This window comes from Vombatus ursinus, unplaced genomic scaffold (genome assembly GCF_900497805.2).
Source record: "Vombatus ursinus unplaced genomic scaffold, bare-nosed wombat genome assembly UNPS02014959.1, whole genome shotgun sequence".
NCBI classification, from domain to species: Eukaryota; Metazoa; Chordata; class Mammalia; order Diprotodontia; family Vombatidae; genus Vombatus; species Vombatus ursinus.
This window is the reverse complement of record NW_020954737.1, coordinates 3104522-3120601: the sequence shown is the minus strand read 5'-3', so window position 1 is coordinate 3120601 and position 16080 is coordinate 3104522. Positions and strand designations below refer to the sequence as shown.

Sequence of the window (16080 nt, the reverse complement as noted above, 5' to 3'; positions counted from 1 at the left end):
CTTTGTCTTTTTGTGGGTTCTGCTGCTTTAGAATTTGTTTAGAATCATTTTTTATAGGTATTTGGAGGGCTTTGGGGGAGAGCTCAATCAAGTCACTGCTTTCATTCCACCATTTTGGCTCTGCCTACCCCACTCCTCCCTCCCCCACCCCCTGGAGGACTTCCTACAGCCTCTTAGTGTAGCAGATAGAGTTCTGGGCCTGAGTTAGGAAGACCTGAGTTCGAATGCAGCCTCTAGGTGTGTGACCCAAGCAAGTCACTTAGCCTCTGATTGTTTCAGTTTCCCTATCTGCCAAATGGGGACAAAATTAATAGCTTCTACCTCCCATGGTTGTTGTGAGGATCAAATGAATTAATAATTACAAAGTGCATTGCAGCCCTTAAGGTGCTACTGTGATGCCACCTTCCTGAAGATCCATTCCATCCAGTCTTAGAACCTCTTCCAGGCACCTACAATTCCACAGTTGCCTCACTCTTCCCTGATTTCTGGCTACACACTGCTGCCTCATATCCTGAGACAAGCCCTATGGACAGTAACTTACCTGAATTCCTTCTTCAGTGACAAAAAGTCAATTCTACTATATAACACATTACGTGTGTTCCCAGAAAGCACTGTAAAAACCACAAGGTTTGTGGGGAAGCTGGAGTTGGGACACATTACTCAAAAATCCACCAGTGACACACAGAAAATATATAATACATATTTTACACTTAGTATATATTCTGGGATCCATGGACAATGGCCTTCTTGCTTTTCCTTGCATGTGACATTCCATCTTCCTACCCCTGGCACTTTCACAAGTTGTCCCCTCCGCCTGGAACTCTCCCCTTACCTCTGCCTCCTGGCTTCCCTTCAGTCTCAGCTGGAGAGCCATCTTCTGCCAGAAAACCCCCCTCAATTCTAGTGCCTTCTCTCTGAGGTTATTTCAACTTATCCTGAATATATCTTGTTTGCACAGAGATATTGGCATGTTGTCTCTCTTGTTAGACTATGAACTCCTCAAGGAGAGGCATTGTTTTTTGCCTTAGTGTCCTCAGATTTTGGCTTATTGCCTGACTCCCAAAACTACTTTCTCTTGTATTTACACATGTGTTTATATATCCATGTGTGTATATGTAATATACATAAAATGTCTGTCCTTACAGGGTTTCCCAAAAATCTCAGTTCACTTTTAAGCTTAAATAACTTGAGAATGCTACAAACTTAACAACATTTGAAAGGTTAATTATTTAAAATTTTATAATACTGATTTTTTTTTTACTGAAATTCAGCATGCCTACCATTTTGTGGCTTAAATCACTCTAGTCAATTTTTGAACTTTGTGAAAAATTTCATCAGCTGCTGTTCAGTGACTGAAAGGATTGTGTTTGTAAATCTAGTCTTAAGATTATCAAGGGAACAAGGTTTTGAAGCATACATGATAGTTTTTGGGGACCTCCTCAAGAAAAGGTCTAGTGAAAAACAGATCATGTGACTAGGTGGCTTAAGCACATGGACCTCCTCCACCAATCCACTGGTTTGAGAAATTGTCTTCCAGAAACTCACACTTGTAGTGCATGATGACAAAATGACTTATCTTTTTAAAAAATTTAAAATTATTGTTCAAAATTCACAAAACTACTTGTGAGAGAATTTTAAATAATTTAATTTCCAAATTTTTTTAGGGTAGGTTTGTAACATTCATATCTCTGAATATCTCTGAAGTTAATAATGCTTACAGTGACACCAAGACTTTTGAGAAGTGTGTGTGTGTGTGTGTGTGTTTGTGTGTTTGTGTGTTTTAAAGTCAGGTTTTATCTTTGTATCTCAATTTAGTACAGGTCCAGGTACTTAGTAAACATGTAACAAATATTTGTTAATTGATTGTGTCCATAATCCTTTTAAAGAGCCAACCTTTGGATATTTACTCTTCATCCATAAGTATCTTTTAAACTTTTCTTTTCTTTTTTTTTCTTATTAACTTTCAGTATGAGGGATTGTGGTACTCATTACTCAAAGCAGTGGTTAACTTCTGATTTGTTTTTATTTGACTTTGTAATGCCTTTTTATACTAATTAAAGTATTTCTCATATTCTAGGACTTATATGCAGTATGTGAAGCTGTGTGTTATAAACCCAACCCCCAATGCCCAGCTTTTCTTGCCAACACTTACTGTTTCCTAGGATGGACTAGGATGACACCTTAAACAAAGTTTTCTTCTCTCCATAAACTTGTAGCTGAGGAGGCAGCTGGTAGAGGGGGGAAAGAATAGCTCTGGTGATAGAGGACCTGAGTTCAAATCCCACCCGTGATGCTTTCTTCCTATATAACCTCCCTATGTCACAGTTTCCTCAGTTGTAGAAAGGGCAGTTGGGAATGGAGAGGAAGAAGAGGCAGAGTTGGTCTAGATAGCCACTGAGGTCCCTTCTGAATCTATATCAGAGTTGAGAGAAGCACCTTAGAGATGTCTGATTTAGAGAAGTTAAGTGGATTCCCTGGAATGTAGCTCCCCAGGGAGATTATTCAGCCCTTTGTTTAGACAGATATCCTATTAATAGGTCTTTGTGAAGAAAAAAGTGAAGATTTAGACAGTAGTACAAATAGATAAGTAACTTTCAGTTTGAGTTTAAGACTTTTCATCTAGTCTTATACTCTCAGTCAGTGACTAAAGCATTGATTTTTTTTCCTTCAAAATTCACACTTCCGCTGGTGTGCCTGGATTATTTTTGTAGACATTCACATAGCCTTACTGTAGTAACAGTTTTTATTGCTTACTTACTTCTTTCAACCTTGAGTCCATCTCTGTTTCTCGGCAATGTTTTTCCAGTATTCTTCAAAAATATCACTCTCATCAGATTAGTTTCCTCCCTGCCCCACAAACACACCATGTACATTGCATTGTCTTCATTCTTTATGTTATCCTTACCTGGAATCTCTTTTCCTTTCTCTGCCTCAGATAGAAACACGACACCATCTTTCAAGGGGTCCTTTCACTCCACTATCTAAATTTTTATTCTGTTCTCCTGCTCTAAATTCTTAGGGCATTTGTATCACATAATTTGGTGTGATATTATACCTATTCTAGAATCTTTGCCATCATTTTGTTTGTGTTATTCTTGTCAGCTAAAGTAAGTGGGAAACTCCTTGGACATTGAGACTATGTATATTCCCTCAAAGTATTTGTCACAGTGTTGTGTAGATAGATACCCAGGAAATGTTGGTTGGTTACAGATAATTTGTTCTTGGATAATTGAAAATTTAATATACCTTAGAGGTCTTTCCACTATCTCTTCATGTGTTCTGGTTGTTGAAACAGGATAGTTTATTGTTCCCTTTTCTTTTCACTTGATTCTTTGCAGGGCCCAGGGAAAAAAAATAACAGCATATGAGCACATGAAGCACCTCATATGCTTAACCTAAATAGTCAGTTGTCAGCTGCTAATGGTGAGTTTGAACCTTTTCTCTTTATTACCACCAGAAAGTCCTTATGATTTTGGAACTCTTAAGTCTTAACACTGGTATTTCTCCATCTGTGAGTATTATTCTCCCAGCCTTACCCCTAGGCATATTATTTGACCATGTTAAAAGTAATATCTCTTAATTGCTATAACTTTATCATTTTTAGATTAAATATCAGACAGGAATTAATATAAAGTTTGTCTCATCCTTTTAAAAAATTACTGAAGCATGTATTTATACATGGTAAGAGTTACTAGATATCTTAAAGAATAATGTGAATTTCATCTCCTGTAGTTTAAATGTTCATACTCATGCTCTCTAAGTTAAAATGCCTAAAATTCTCTGCTATTATATGAGAAACTTCAAGTTCCTTTTATAGAAATGGTCATTCTTGATTTAGGAAGTAAGATCATGACTTTTAAAGCTGGAAATAGCCAACCTGTGATACATAAACACTTTTAGGTAATTTATGAGTCAATTTCTTTAGCCTAGTAGATGCACTTAATGGTAATTATCAAAGATCAGTGTGCAGTATTGAATTGTAGCATATTGTAGAAAGAACCCAGAACTATAGCATGCCCATATTTTATTTTCTTTGCATTTGACTATTCTGTTTTTGACTGGAAGAGTAATTTCCAGAAGCTTTTTCACAGACTCAGAAACATGCTTATTTATAAGCTGCCAAATACCAAACTTAGCTGAATTTCCTCTTAAATAGCAAATTTGACAGCCAGCTAGGTAAAGGTAGCGACTGCCTAAACTGCGTTAGTGAAAAATGACAGAACATTAATGATAAAGTTTGAAAGGAAAGAGTTTATGTGCCTAAAATAAAATTTTTAAAAATATGCAGTCTGAAATTGTTGTGATAGAAAAATCAGAACAATGAGAAATAAATGTCAGTTACAACTGCCACAAAGAAAGAATGAAAGAATTCACTTTACAAGTAGCTGAGTTACAAGGTTTCTGATCACATCATTCATTCCTTTGTATGGTAGTGTTGGGCTAGGTAGTGTGTCCAATGTGAGTAAAAGGAAGGAAAAGCACCAAGGAGCCTGTCATATTGAAACTCTGGGAAATGAGGTAGCAGTACAGGTGGATTTACTATCTATGTGAAGGCTTCAGTGAATGAGGGATGGAGTGGGAATGGGGGGTGGTGAGAGGCACAAAACCATGACAATGGTAACGGTCAAGGCAGCATAGCCCTCTTACCACTCCATGGATCTGTGATGTCATTGATTTCTATGTTCCTTACATCTATGCCTGCCCATCCTGAGCAGCTGTTGTCCATTTCCTCCCATAGCAGTCCCCACATCAAAATACATCAATAGTTAATTAAAAGGCTCATAACTATTATGATACAGCCGTTAAGAGTTAAAAGTAAAACATTTCTATGTGTTGAGATATAATATGTGTTGAGTGATATGAATAATAACACTATTATACTAATATCAGTAGTATGGTTGTTTTATCTTCATGCTCCCTTAACATTTTGTAATCTTATCTTTGGGTACCTCTCTCTTTGAGGAGACAGTTAGCTAGGGGATAAACAATACCAGCATTGACACCAGAACAATAAAGCATTGACATCTACTTGCCTATTAATGTCAAGAAATATCAGCAATCTAAGTGGTAGAGCAGTTTTAAAGTCTTTGGAAAAAGAGATTTCTATACATTTGCCACACACAGCAGTGAATAACCATTGGAATCAGGTATATGACCCTACACAACAGCTATGTATGTGTCTCTTGGTCAGGAGCCAATCATGTGGGGCGTGTGTGTGTGTGTGTGTGTGTGTGTGTGTGTGTGTTTTGGTCAGCGAGCTATCTGTGGGAATTTCTAGGAGGAATAAGTACTTAACGTGCTTTGAACTACTCAAGTCATGAGGAAAATATGTATCTTAATCAGACAGGGGACATTTGTCTTTTTTTTTTTTTGAGCGGAGAAGAGGGGTTGAAGTGGGGAGAATAATCAGTACCATTAAAGAAGAAAGGGGTAGGACTGTATAAATAACAAAAAGCATTTATTAAACCTTTACTATGTGCCTGGCACTCTGCTAAGTTTTGGGACACAAATATAGAAGGAAGACAGTCTCTGCCCTCAAGGTGCATACTTCTACTAGGGGAAGAGAGTACATATAGGAGAATGGTGACCAAGGAAAGGAGTTGTGGTCTGGGACATCACAGGGATATGAGATGGATAGAGCAGCAGTGAGGGAAGCAGTGGGTTGACACTTTTTCCAGGGGCCATGGTAGGATTTATTTGATCTCTGTTGCCAGAACAAAAGGTAGAAACCAAAGTTGAAGGCAGATGGCAAGAAGGTGATTAGAATAGCCAACTGGAATGGGATAGGACATGTGCTCTGGGGTTGGCTAGATAGAGGATTCAGGGCAATTGTATGGTTTAATACCCTGCCCTCTCAGTAGCCAATAAATAGTGATTTTAATATGCACTTGGCTTTGGTAGGTGAATTTTTTGTTTTGCATTTGGCAAGATTTGCTGTAACAGAAAAGGAATATTGTGGGTTAGCCAAAAATAGGGTAGCTGCAATGCAGGCTTTTCTAGGATAACTGAGGTTGACTGACAAATGGTGCTCCATTAGCCCTAGGGGCAAGTTGTTCTATTAATAGGTTTGAGTGCTCACTTGGGGCTGAATTCTGTGGAGTGAAAACACATCAATATTTGTTAATATTGCCAGGCTTATGGAAATGATTACCCAACACATGATAAGTTGTTTTTCTGTTTTTTTTTTTTAAAGTGACATGTTATTAAACTACTTTACCACCTATGGTTTGTTTTTGTTGTTTTTAAATGACCAGAGATATATGTAGCTTCTGGATAAAAGTAACTCTAGTACAAAGATTCTTAACCTAGGGTCCTTGAAATTTTTTTAAAAATAGCTTGATAACTGATTTTCAATATAATTGGTTTCCTTGATAATCCTGTGTTATATTTCACGAATTTAAAAACATTCTGAGAAGGCATCTCAAGACTTCACCAGACTAACAAAGCAGTTCATAACACACAAAAGTTAAACCCTGCAAATAAAAGTTTTCATGAGCTTTTCATGAGCAGCAAGTCTTAAGGTGAGCAAGAACAGAAGTTAAGATGTCTCCTTGTCTCATCACCCCCCCCCCCCCCCCCCCCCGTTTCTCCCGTGTGTTGCCTTTTGGGGAATAGGAAAGGGGCAAAAGGAAAAGCAAATAGAAAGGCTGGTTTGATAATTTGGGAGAACTGTTCCAGGGCAATTTCCTTAAAAAAGAAGGCACAGAATAAAAATGAACCAAACGAGAGCTTCTCCTTGCCTTCCTCCTTCCAAATCCTGAGCAGCACAACCTAGACCTAGAGACCTAGAGAGGACTGGCTCTAGGGTCTGCTTAACTTAGAAAGGTCTCCACAGGAATACCTGAGGAAATGTTTAAATGAATAGACATTTTTTCGATGAAAATGAAGGTGTTTATGATGTAAAAGGAGATTCTTAATTGGATCTCATTAAAGATAAGAAAAAATATTTAAAAGTGTGTCTAACAGCCAGTTTTTTGTTTTTGCCCTCTCTACAAATATACCTCATTAATATAAGAAAGTAAACATATTTATAGATTTAGAACTGGAAGGGACCTTCAGAGAACATCTAGTCCAGTCCCCTCCTTTTTTACAGTTGAGGAAATGTTAGTCTCAAGTGAGGAGCAGCAGCCAAGTAAGAGAGAAGGGGCCCTGGGATTGAAACCTCACTGAGACTTCCTGCCTGTGACTTTTGAGCAAGTCACTCACTCTCTGAGCCCCAGTTTCCACCTTGATAAAAGAAAAAGAACAAGGAAAATGCATTATAACCTTGAAATACTATAGAAATCAGCATTTTCTATGGCTAGGCCTTCAACAACAAGCTGTACTCCCCAAAAAGATAAAAAGAAGGTGATTATTTTTTTTAGAAGGGTCCATGATCTGATGCTTTAAAAATCAGCTTCTCAAGGGACAGCATGGAGTAGTGGATCAAGAACTCTACTCAGGAATCTAGAAGACCTGGGTTCAAGTCCAGCCTCCAACCCACTGGCTTCATGACCTTGGATAAGTCACTTATGTGACTTTAAGTGTTTCAGTCAACTCTGTAAACCTAGACATTGCAAAGGAGGTGCTGATCTGCATTGGAGAAGGGGTTATTTATGGGGAGCTCCCTACACACATGAAATCACTGTTCTGGTCAAAAATAAATATCAGCTTTCCCTGGCACATTTATTTTCAGGGGGTTCACACAGCTTTTCCCGAGCATGTATACTATCTGTTGTATAAAGTGAAGCATTCCTGTGTAACACTTTATTGTGAAAAGATCATAATCATAACAACAACAGCAATAGCCTGCATTTGTATAGCATTTTTCAGCTGTGTCCATACATGTCATGGCTTCTAACAGGATATCATAGGAGTGGAGTACAGGCTGTTTGTTTGTTTGTTTGTTTGTTTTTGTGGTAGGCAATGGGGTTAAGTGACTTGCCCAGGGTCACACAGCTAGTAAGTGTTATGTATCTGAGGCCAAATTTGAACTCAGGTCTCCTGACTCCAGGGCCAGTTCTCTATCCACTGCACCACCTAGCTGCCCCCGGAGTGGAGTACAGGTAATGTGGAAGAGACTGCTTGTTAGGCAGTTGTCTCTCTTCCTAGAACTACACGTAAATATATCCACAGTCAGGGGTATCATCTCTGAAAACTAAGGGCAGTGATAGACATACACCAGGACTATTTGTCAGATGCATTTGATTTATTCAGTGCATATCTAGTGTTATTTGAGTTATTAGCCAGTCATTCTATAAGTTTGTATAAGAGCTTTATTTTGCATAAACGTTATTGGATCCTTTAGCAAAATAAGAACCCCAGTCTGTTGATAAGGGACTAGGAATAAGTATGATTAGATAGTCTTTTCTAGGTATTGGAGCTTGGGTGGGGGGAGGGGGAAGAAGAAGGCTCTTAATTATTTGATTACTTATAGAGCCATTTATCACCTTGCAAAAATAGTGAAGTTAGATGGCTTGTGATATCATAATGCCCTGTGGTCATCTCATTCATTTCTAGGCAAGGAAACTATCTCTTGCCCTAGAGATGTCTTTTCCCTTTCAGAAGATCTATGATAGTTCATGTTTTAAATTTATTTCAGTTAATATTTACAGTGTGCCCCTAAAGGTTAAATGGTATAACACTTGCTGCTTTGCAGTTAAGGTTCAGAACAAAAGACCAGGTTAAGGGAGGAATAAATATGGGGACAGACATACATTTATTTAATACTGTGTTAAAAGCCTCCTTAGAATACATAAGAATACAGTATCTAACAGGGTGTTACAATAATAAACTGGATCAAGTAGCAGTTTGTCCAGCTCAATATTCTGTTTTCTGACAGAGGAGAATTTAATAGATGCCCTCCACAATACCACCTCAATAAATTAGAAATACATGCAGAGCGTCTTTAGTGATGTGTTACAGATCTTATATAGCTTTTGTGTAATTTCCATATGTTTACTACCCACTATGTAATAATAATAATAAAAAAAAAACAAAAACACAGCGTCAACAACAAACCCTTACTGAATCAGAGTAAATGGAGGGAAGGCCAGTCTGAATTAAATAATATTTTAAAGAAATGGAGTCTTACTACTTTGAAGTCTGTTTTATACCTTGAACTATTAACAAGGTCCCATAGGACCTCCTCTAATGAGTATTTAAGACACATTTGTATGAACAGCATTCATTTTCATTCATTGTGTTAAAGTTCTAAGTAGGTTAAACATGCTCCTTTTAAACTATTAATTTATTTTTAAAGACCACTTCTTCATAGATTAAGCAAAATCAAATTTTCCACCTAGGTCATATTATCACCAATTCTGAAATGGTTGGCTATGAGTTCTGGAGATATTAATGTCACAGGATCATAGAATATAAAATATGAATGGACTTCAGAAATTCTCTTCTCCAACTTTCCCGCTTACTCATTAGGAAATTAAGTCCCAGAAAAGTAAATTGATGTATTGAATTTCACACAGCTGTTAAGTAGCTGGGATTTGAACCTAGTCCTTCTTGACTTAATTTTTAAATAATAAATAATAATTTTTTAAATTTATTTTCAAATAAATAAATAAATTTAAAAACAAATAATAAATTAATAAATGATAAATATTTAAATAATAAATAAATAATAATTTTGGAATAATTTTAAATAATTTTTAAAAATAAATAAAAATAAAATTTTAAATCATTTTTAAATAATAAATTTTTTAACAAATTAATTTTTAAATAAAAAATTTTAAATAATAAATGTTGATACTTTTTGCTTTTATATCACAATCTTTTTTGAATATACCATCCCACCACTACCTTATAATAAATAACAAGAATTACTAAACAACAAATAAATACAGGATCATATCTGACAGCATATGCAACTTTCTGTATCCATAGTCCCTTCCTGCACTCTTCCAGGAGAGAAATATGTTTCCTCATCTACTCTCAGGCACCCAAATTTTCCCTCTTATGGTAATGTTCCCAATAACACCATGTTTTCCCTTTTATTTTCCTTAAGATTCAAGGATAACTCTCCCCTCATCCCTTTTCCGCAAGTTCTGATACTTTAGAATTAGAAAAACAAGTCTAATTTCATTCTATCACATGAGAATTTAATAGACTTGGGTTACATTCCTTCTGAGACTTCATTTTTCCAGACAAAAATGTGTGTTTTGTACAGAAGTCACTGCATTTCCTTCAACATTTTGATTATCTTTCACTGAATCCTCCCCAGCTCAATGGAGCTGTGTTTGTCCGTGTTTGAGATGTAGCACATAGAAGTATCAGTGCATTTACTGTCTTGAATCTTAAGCAAAAAAGCAAAGCATGGCAATTTGTGATTAATCATTAATGTTTTGGTATGGACTATTCTGCTGTGCTGTCATTTTACTTTTATTTTAATAAAGAAGCTACTGTCTGGTAGCTTCTTCATAGAAAGCTACAATTGTAATTGTTGGAATCAACTTCCCTTTTTATTCTTGGAATGGGTGTTTGGTATACATTTAGCCCTATTTTCATTTATGTTGCAGTTCCTCAGTTTGAAACAATGTGCAGTTATGTAAATGCTACACTTGAGGAATTTCTGGCCTGGAGCTGTGGCCAAGGTGTTAGCATTGCTGGGCCTTTTAGCCATTATGATAATTCCAAGTTCTGGGCTTATGCTGACTACAAATATCTCGCCAGTGTGTTTGAAGATAATACAGATGTTTTACAGGTAAGGCATTATCATTATTTTTCATCTGGATAATAATTTGACCTTAAGAAAAATTTAAAAGCCTTAAAAACTCCTTAAAAGTCAAAATCCTTTGCAGGCAGTTTTACCCTCTTTCTTTACACATCTTCCTTCTCAAATGCCGTAGTTTAAAATGTTTAATGTTTTATGAAACCAAGTTAATAGTATTGATAGAGTGAAGACAGTGGAACATAATTTATACAAGAATATCAATGTTATTTTATTTTCAGTTCCAAATGCCCTTTTCCCCCTCCGTTACCTATTGAGAAGGCTAGAAAAACAAAACCCATTACAAATATGTACAGTCATGCAAAACAAATTTCCTAGTAATTACAGAAAGAAGAAGATAGGCTTCATTCTGCACATTTGAGGCTATCAGCTTTCTCTCTGCAGGTGGGTAGCATGTCTCACCATGAGTCCTTCGGAATTGTGGTTAGTCATTGTGGTGATCAGAGTTTCCAAGAAAAAATTTTGAAAAGTTTAAGAACTTTGACCAGTGCATTGACCAAACATGTTTCCAGAGGACCTATTATAAAGCACATTAATCCTCCTCCTGACAGACAAGTGATGGATGGGAGGTACAAAAAAAGAGATACATTTTTGGACATGGCCACTATGTAGATTCATATTGCTTGACTTTGCCTAAGAAGCGATTTACCCAGAAACATACATATCCCCTGTATGCCCCAGGGAGAAGGTGTGAGGGACTGTACTACAGTGGGGAGACTAGCCTCTTTCTTTTGGACTTGGACTTTGAAATGTAGTTTTCTTTCAGAACAATGACAAGTGGTTATTGTTGGCTTGTTGGAATTCCTTATTTTAGTACTTTATAAAGTTCATAGGTTTAGTGGGCTTCTGTGGGTTGACCTAGCCACCTGACCACCATGTCCAACTTCATTTATAAGGGACAGTGCCTCTGGAGTTCCAAACAGCAGACTTTCAAATGAACTAACTTTTGTAATGCAACTCATCAAGTAATTGGTTGATGGATTCATTGATTGTAACTTATTTTCTCTAAAACAGAATGTAGTATGGTCTGACTTTGGTTTTCCTGGAAGAAATGGAAGAGAAAGCACATTGTGGATTGGCTCACTGGGAGCCAACACACCCTGCCATTTGGATTCCTATGGTTGTAACTTAGTACTCCAGGTACAAGGAAGGTAACCAAGAATGTCTTTGTGAAGACAGCATAATGTAGCACAGTAATTTCCAAACTGTTTTCAAGGAGCATTGGTATTCCCAATAAGGGTTCCATGAGGATAAAAATAGTCTTAATTCCTTGCCTCCTTTTATTCCCTCAGCCTGAGAAGGGAAGGGAAGGAAATAAGCATTTATATAGTGCCTACTCTGTGCCAGGCACTGTGCCTTAGTGCCTTTTACAAAGATGATCTCATTTGATCACAACATCACACAAGACCTAGCAAGTTTCTGCTGTAAACAAGAGGCAATATTGGACTATAATATTCTGAGAGGCAAAAAATAGGGGCTTACAGTCAATAATAATTTATCCTGCAAGGTTGAGTATAATCCTACGAGGGGAAGAAAATAGACCTTTAGTAGAATGTAAGATTTTCAAGCATATTTGACAAAAAGACCAGAACTGAGTAGGAACTCTAAGATAAAAACCTGAGACCAAAGAAACCTGAAAAGATAAATTTATCTGAGTAATTGGCAGGAAAAGAAACCATAGCCCCAGACCTGTCTTCAAACATTTGTGAGCCGTTAGTATATTGTAAGCCCCAAAGTGTTCTATGGCCAGAATATTGGTCAAAACACTGATGTACTCATCTTCTCTCCCCCTTTCCCACATAATATATGTTCTTTCTCACTTTAATGAAGCCAATTAATAGGTGACATTATGGCAACATTATTATTTGAACCTTAGAATTAATCAAGCCTACAAGCTTCTGTCTACCTATTTCTCCCACTGCCCTATTTACTAGTAAACATTTTTAGTTTAATTAAATTTGTTAAACTAGTTTAACATTTTTCCTTCTGCTGCCCCTCCTCTGTCATTGAGAACTACCACTTACCAAGGTGACAATCCTTTTCCCTACTACATCTTTTTTTTTCTTTTTTTATTAATTTATTTTGATTTATCAACCATCACTTACATAAGCTTTTGAGTTTTAAATTTTCTCCCCCTCCCCCCTACCTCCCTCCCTAAGATGGTGTGCAATCTGATATAGGCTATACATATACATTCCTCTTAAACATATTTTCACATTAGTGATGTTGTGTTCCCTATTACATCTTATTCTTTTCTTACGCATCTCAGCTCTATGCTTCCCCAGTCCTATCCTACCTTTTACCTGCTGTTTCTTCCCTATACTTATTTTATGTAATTCTGTATTTCTTTGAATTCTTTGTATTTGTTATCTCTTATGACATAATGTTCCAGTTCATTGAAATTCCATCATTTACTCATCTATTTCCCACATTTTAAGCACTTTGTTGGTTTCTAGTTTGGGGAGGGATTTTTTTTGTTTGCTGTTACAGCTGATTCTATTAGAAATACTTCCTACCGCTAATATTGCTGTCCTTTTGCTGAACATTGCTGTACATTGTTGATCTCTTCCTCATCTCGTTGGAGTAGGAGGAGTAGTAGTAGTGGTAGTGGTAGTGGTGGTGGTAGTAAGTTGTAACTAACATTTATGTAGTGCTTTAAAGTTTACAGAGCACTTTGAGGTAGGTGCCATCATTATCCCCATTTTATAGGTTAGTAAATTGTACCTCACAGAGGTAGGTGATTTGCCTAGGGTCGCACAGCTTATAAGTAGTACCTGAAGTGGAATTCAAACCCGTCTCAACCTGACTATAGTCAAGTACACTATCTTTGCTGCACTGAAGATATCACTCCCCTTTACATCCTTCTGTGCTGAACATTCCTTTTCTCATATTCTCACAACTCTTAGAACTAGGAAGAATAGCCAGCATACTCAATGTTGCCCTGGATTAGAATGAGAAAACTTGGGTCAGAATCATAACTCTGTCATTTATTACCAGTGTGACCTTGGGCAAGTTACTTAACCTGACTGGTCCCCCCAAATGAGGGAGTTGGAATAGATGATTGCTAAGTTACATCCTTATTTTAAATCTTTGGCCTGTGATCCTTATTTCATTGCCTCTTGTAGACCCTTGCTCTGCCACTATCACTCAACAACTTTTCCTTTGAAGTCTGTTCCATGTGATTAAGTCACCCATACCTGATCCTTTTCATTACCACCTACCATTCTCCAGGATACTCTTCTGTCCTCAGTGACTTAAATACTTGGCTTGCCTTTTTCTCCACCTTAATTCATCATTCTCAGTGACTCCAAGTTGATGACTTTCCTATTGCTTTGGCTTTGGGATCCTTGCACATCCTCACTCTTGGCGTTACCCTCCCCAGCTGGACCTCATCTGTTCATAGGAGTGACATACCCTGGACCTCACCATTATCCTGAGTCACCAACTGCCGTTATCTTCAATTATGAAATTCTCCTCTCAGCAAAATCTCTTGCCTTTTTAATGTCCTCACTACCACCAAACTTTATTTCTTTCCCTCATTTTGACCTTAGAATCCTCAATCTTGTTATCCTAATCTGTCAACCTTGTTGTGGCTGCACCTTTATCTTTATACAGTCCTGACCCATGAGTCAGAAGTTTCAGCAGCATGGCATCTCCATTCCTGAAATCCCTTGTGTCCTCCTTCCACTATTCTTGATAATCCTATGTCCTGGGTAACCCATGCTATTTACCTTCTCCATTCCCCTGAGTCGCTGAGCACTGAAGGACATTACAAATTGGTGCTGACTCATTCATCTATAAGAAACAACTAACATTCAAATAGTACTTTAGAGTTTGCAAAGTGCTTTCCTCACAATAACCTTGTGAGGTAGGTAATAGCAGTACCATTAGTGGCAGGGTGGCATATGCAGTGGAAAGAATCCTGGATGCAGAGCCATAGGCCTGCATTCAAAGCATGGCTCTGCCACTTAGTATTTGTGTGACCTTGACCATATCACTTACTGTCTTTGGGCCTCAGTTTGCAAAACTGTAAAATTACAGACTGCATGATCTCCAAGGTCCCTTCCTATTCTAAATATATGATTCCATGGCCCGTATTTTACTGATGGTTAAGCTGAGGCATAGGGAAGTTTAGTCACTTGTCAATGGTCCTATAGTGATCAAGTGATAGAGTTTAGAATTGAGGCTTCAAGGTCTTTCCCAAGTCCAGCACTGTGTCTGCTATCACACTCATCTTACACAAAAATAAGCTCTCTAATTTCAGCCAGATCCTCTTGTATGGTTATATGGCAGTCATAGTTCACTTCTGGTTATCTAGATGCCTCACACATCACTGCAGCATTTCCATGTTTCTGCAAGTCCTCCAGCTCCACAGTCATTGACTTTCTATAAGCAGTTGACCTTAATTCCTACTTTACTGAGAAGAATAAAGCCATCTGTCCTGAGCTCCCTTATCTCTTCTCCTCCATACCTCTCCCTTGTTCTCTTCCATCTAATTACATGTTTTTTTTTAATTTAATGTAATTTCTAATTGTATGTTTTTTCTATTAACAAGCATTTACTTTCTCCCCCTCTCAACTCTGCCCCCAAGAAAAACAAACTCTTTGTAACAAATTCAAGCAAATTCCTACATTGTGGTCATATCCAAAAATGTGAGTCTTGTTCTGCATTTACAATCCATCATCCTTCTGTCAGGAAGTGGGGAACATTTTTCATCATTGGTCTTCTAGAATCATGGTTGGTGATTGCATTGATCAGTTATTAAGTCTATCAAAGTTTACCTTTACAATGTTGTCATTATTGCATAGATTATTCTCCTGGTTGTGCTCATTTCACTCTGCATTAGTTCATACAAGATTTCCCAGGTTTCTCTTCATTTTTTTCTTATAGCACCATAGGATTCCACTACATTCACATAGTATAATTTGTTTAGTCATTTTCCAATTGATGGTCACCCTCTTTAGTTCTAGGTCTTGCAAACCCCCCCCCCCCAAAAAAAAGACTAAATATTTTTGTGAAATCTTTTCCCTCTTTCTTTGATTTCTTTGGGTCGTAGTCCTGCTAGTGATACTAGTGGGTCCCGGGGTATGCAAAGTAAGTTTTGGCTAATAGTTCCAAATTACTTTCCAAACAGCCATACCAATTTACATTTCTTATCCAGACTTATGCCTAATACTTATACTCTTAATCCTTTGTCTTCCTACTTTCTCAAGGACCTTGCTCCATTCATCATCCTCACTTTTGTTCTCCTTTTACCCTTAAACATGCTCAGGTCTCCCTCATCCTACACATAAAGTTTCTGTTCACTTGCTCAGACCATCCATCTGTCTTAGAATCTTTTAATTGCTTAACATCTAGCA

The 16080-nt window shown here is 37.3% G+C and overlaps 1 protein-coding gene across 6 annotated transcripts in view; it reads left to right on the top strand.

The window, feature by feature from the left end:
- Nucleotides 1-16080, top strand: part of HSPBAP1 (HSPB1 associated protein 1) — a 64605-nt gene that overhangs the window by 34167 nt on the left and 14358 nt on the right. For 3 of the 6 annotated variants that reach the window (XM_027845181.1, XM_027845180.1, XM_027845185.1), the window contains 2 exons: nt 10509-10693; nt 11735-11871. In XM_027845181.1, the coding sequence (XP_027700982.1) occupies nt 10509-10693; nt 11735-11871 (322 nt within the window). Of the gene's footprint in view, nt 1-87; nt 3424-10508; nt 10694-11734; nt 11872-16080 lie in introns of those variants that run through there. The other 3 variants (XM_027845184.1, XM_027845183.1, XM_027845182.1) reach the window with 2 other exon arrangements.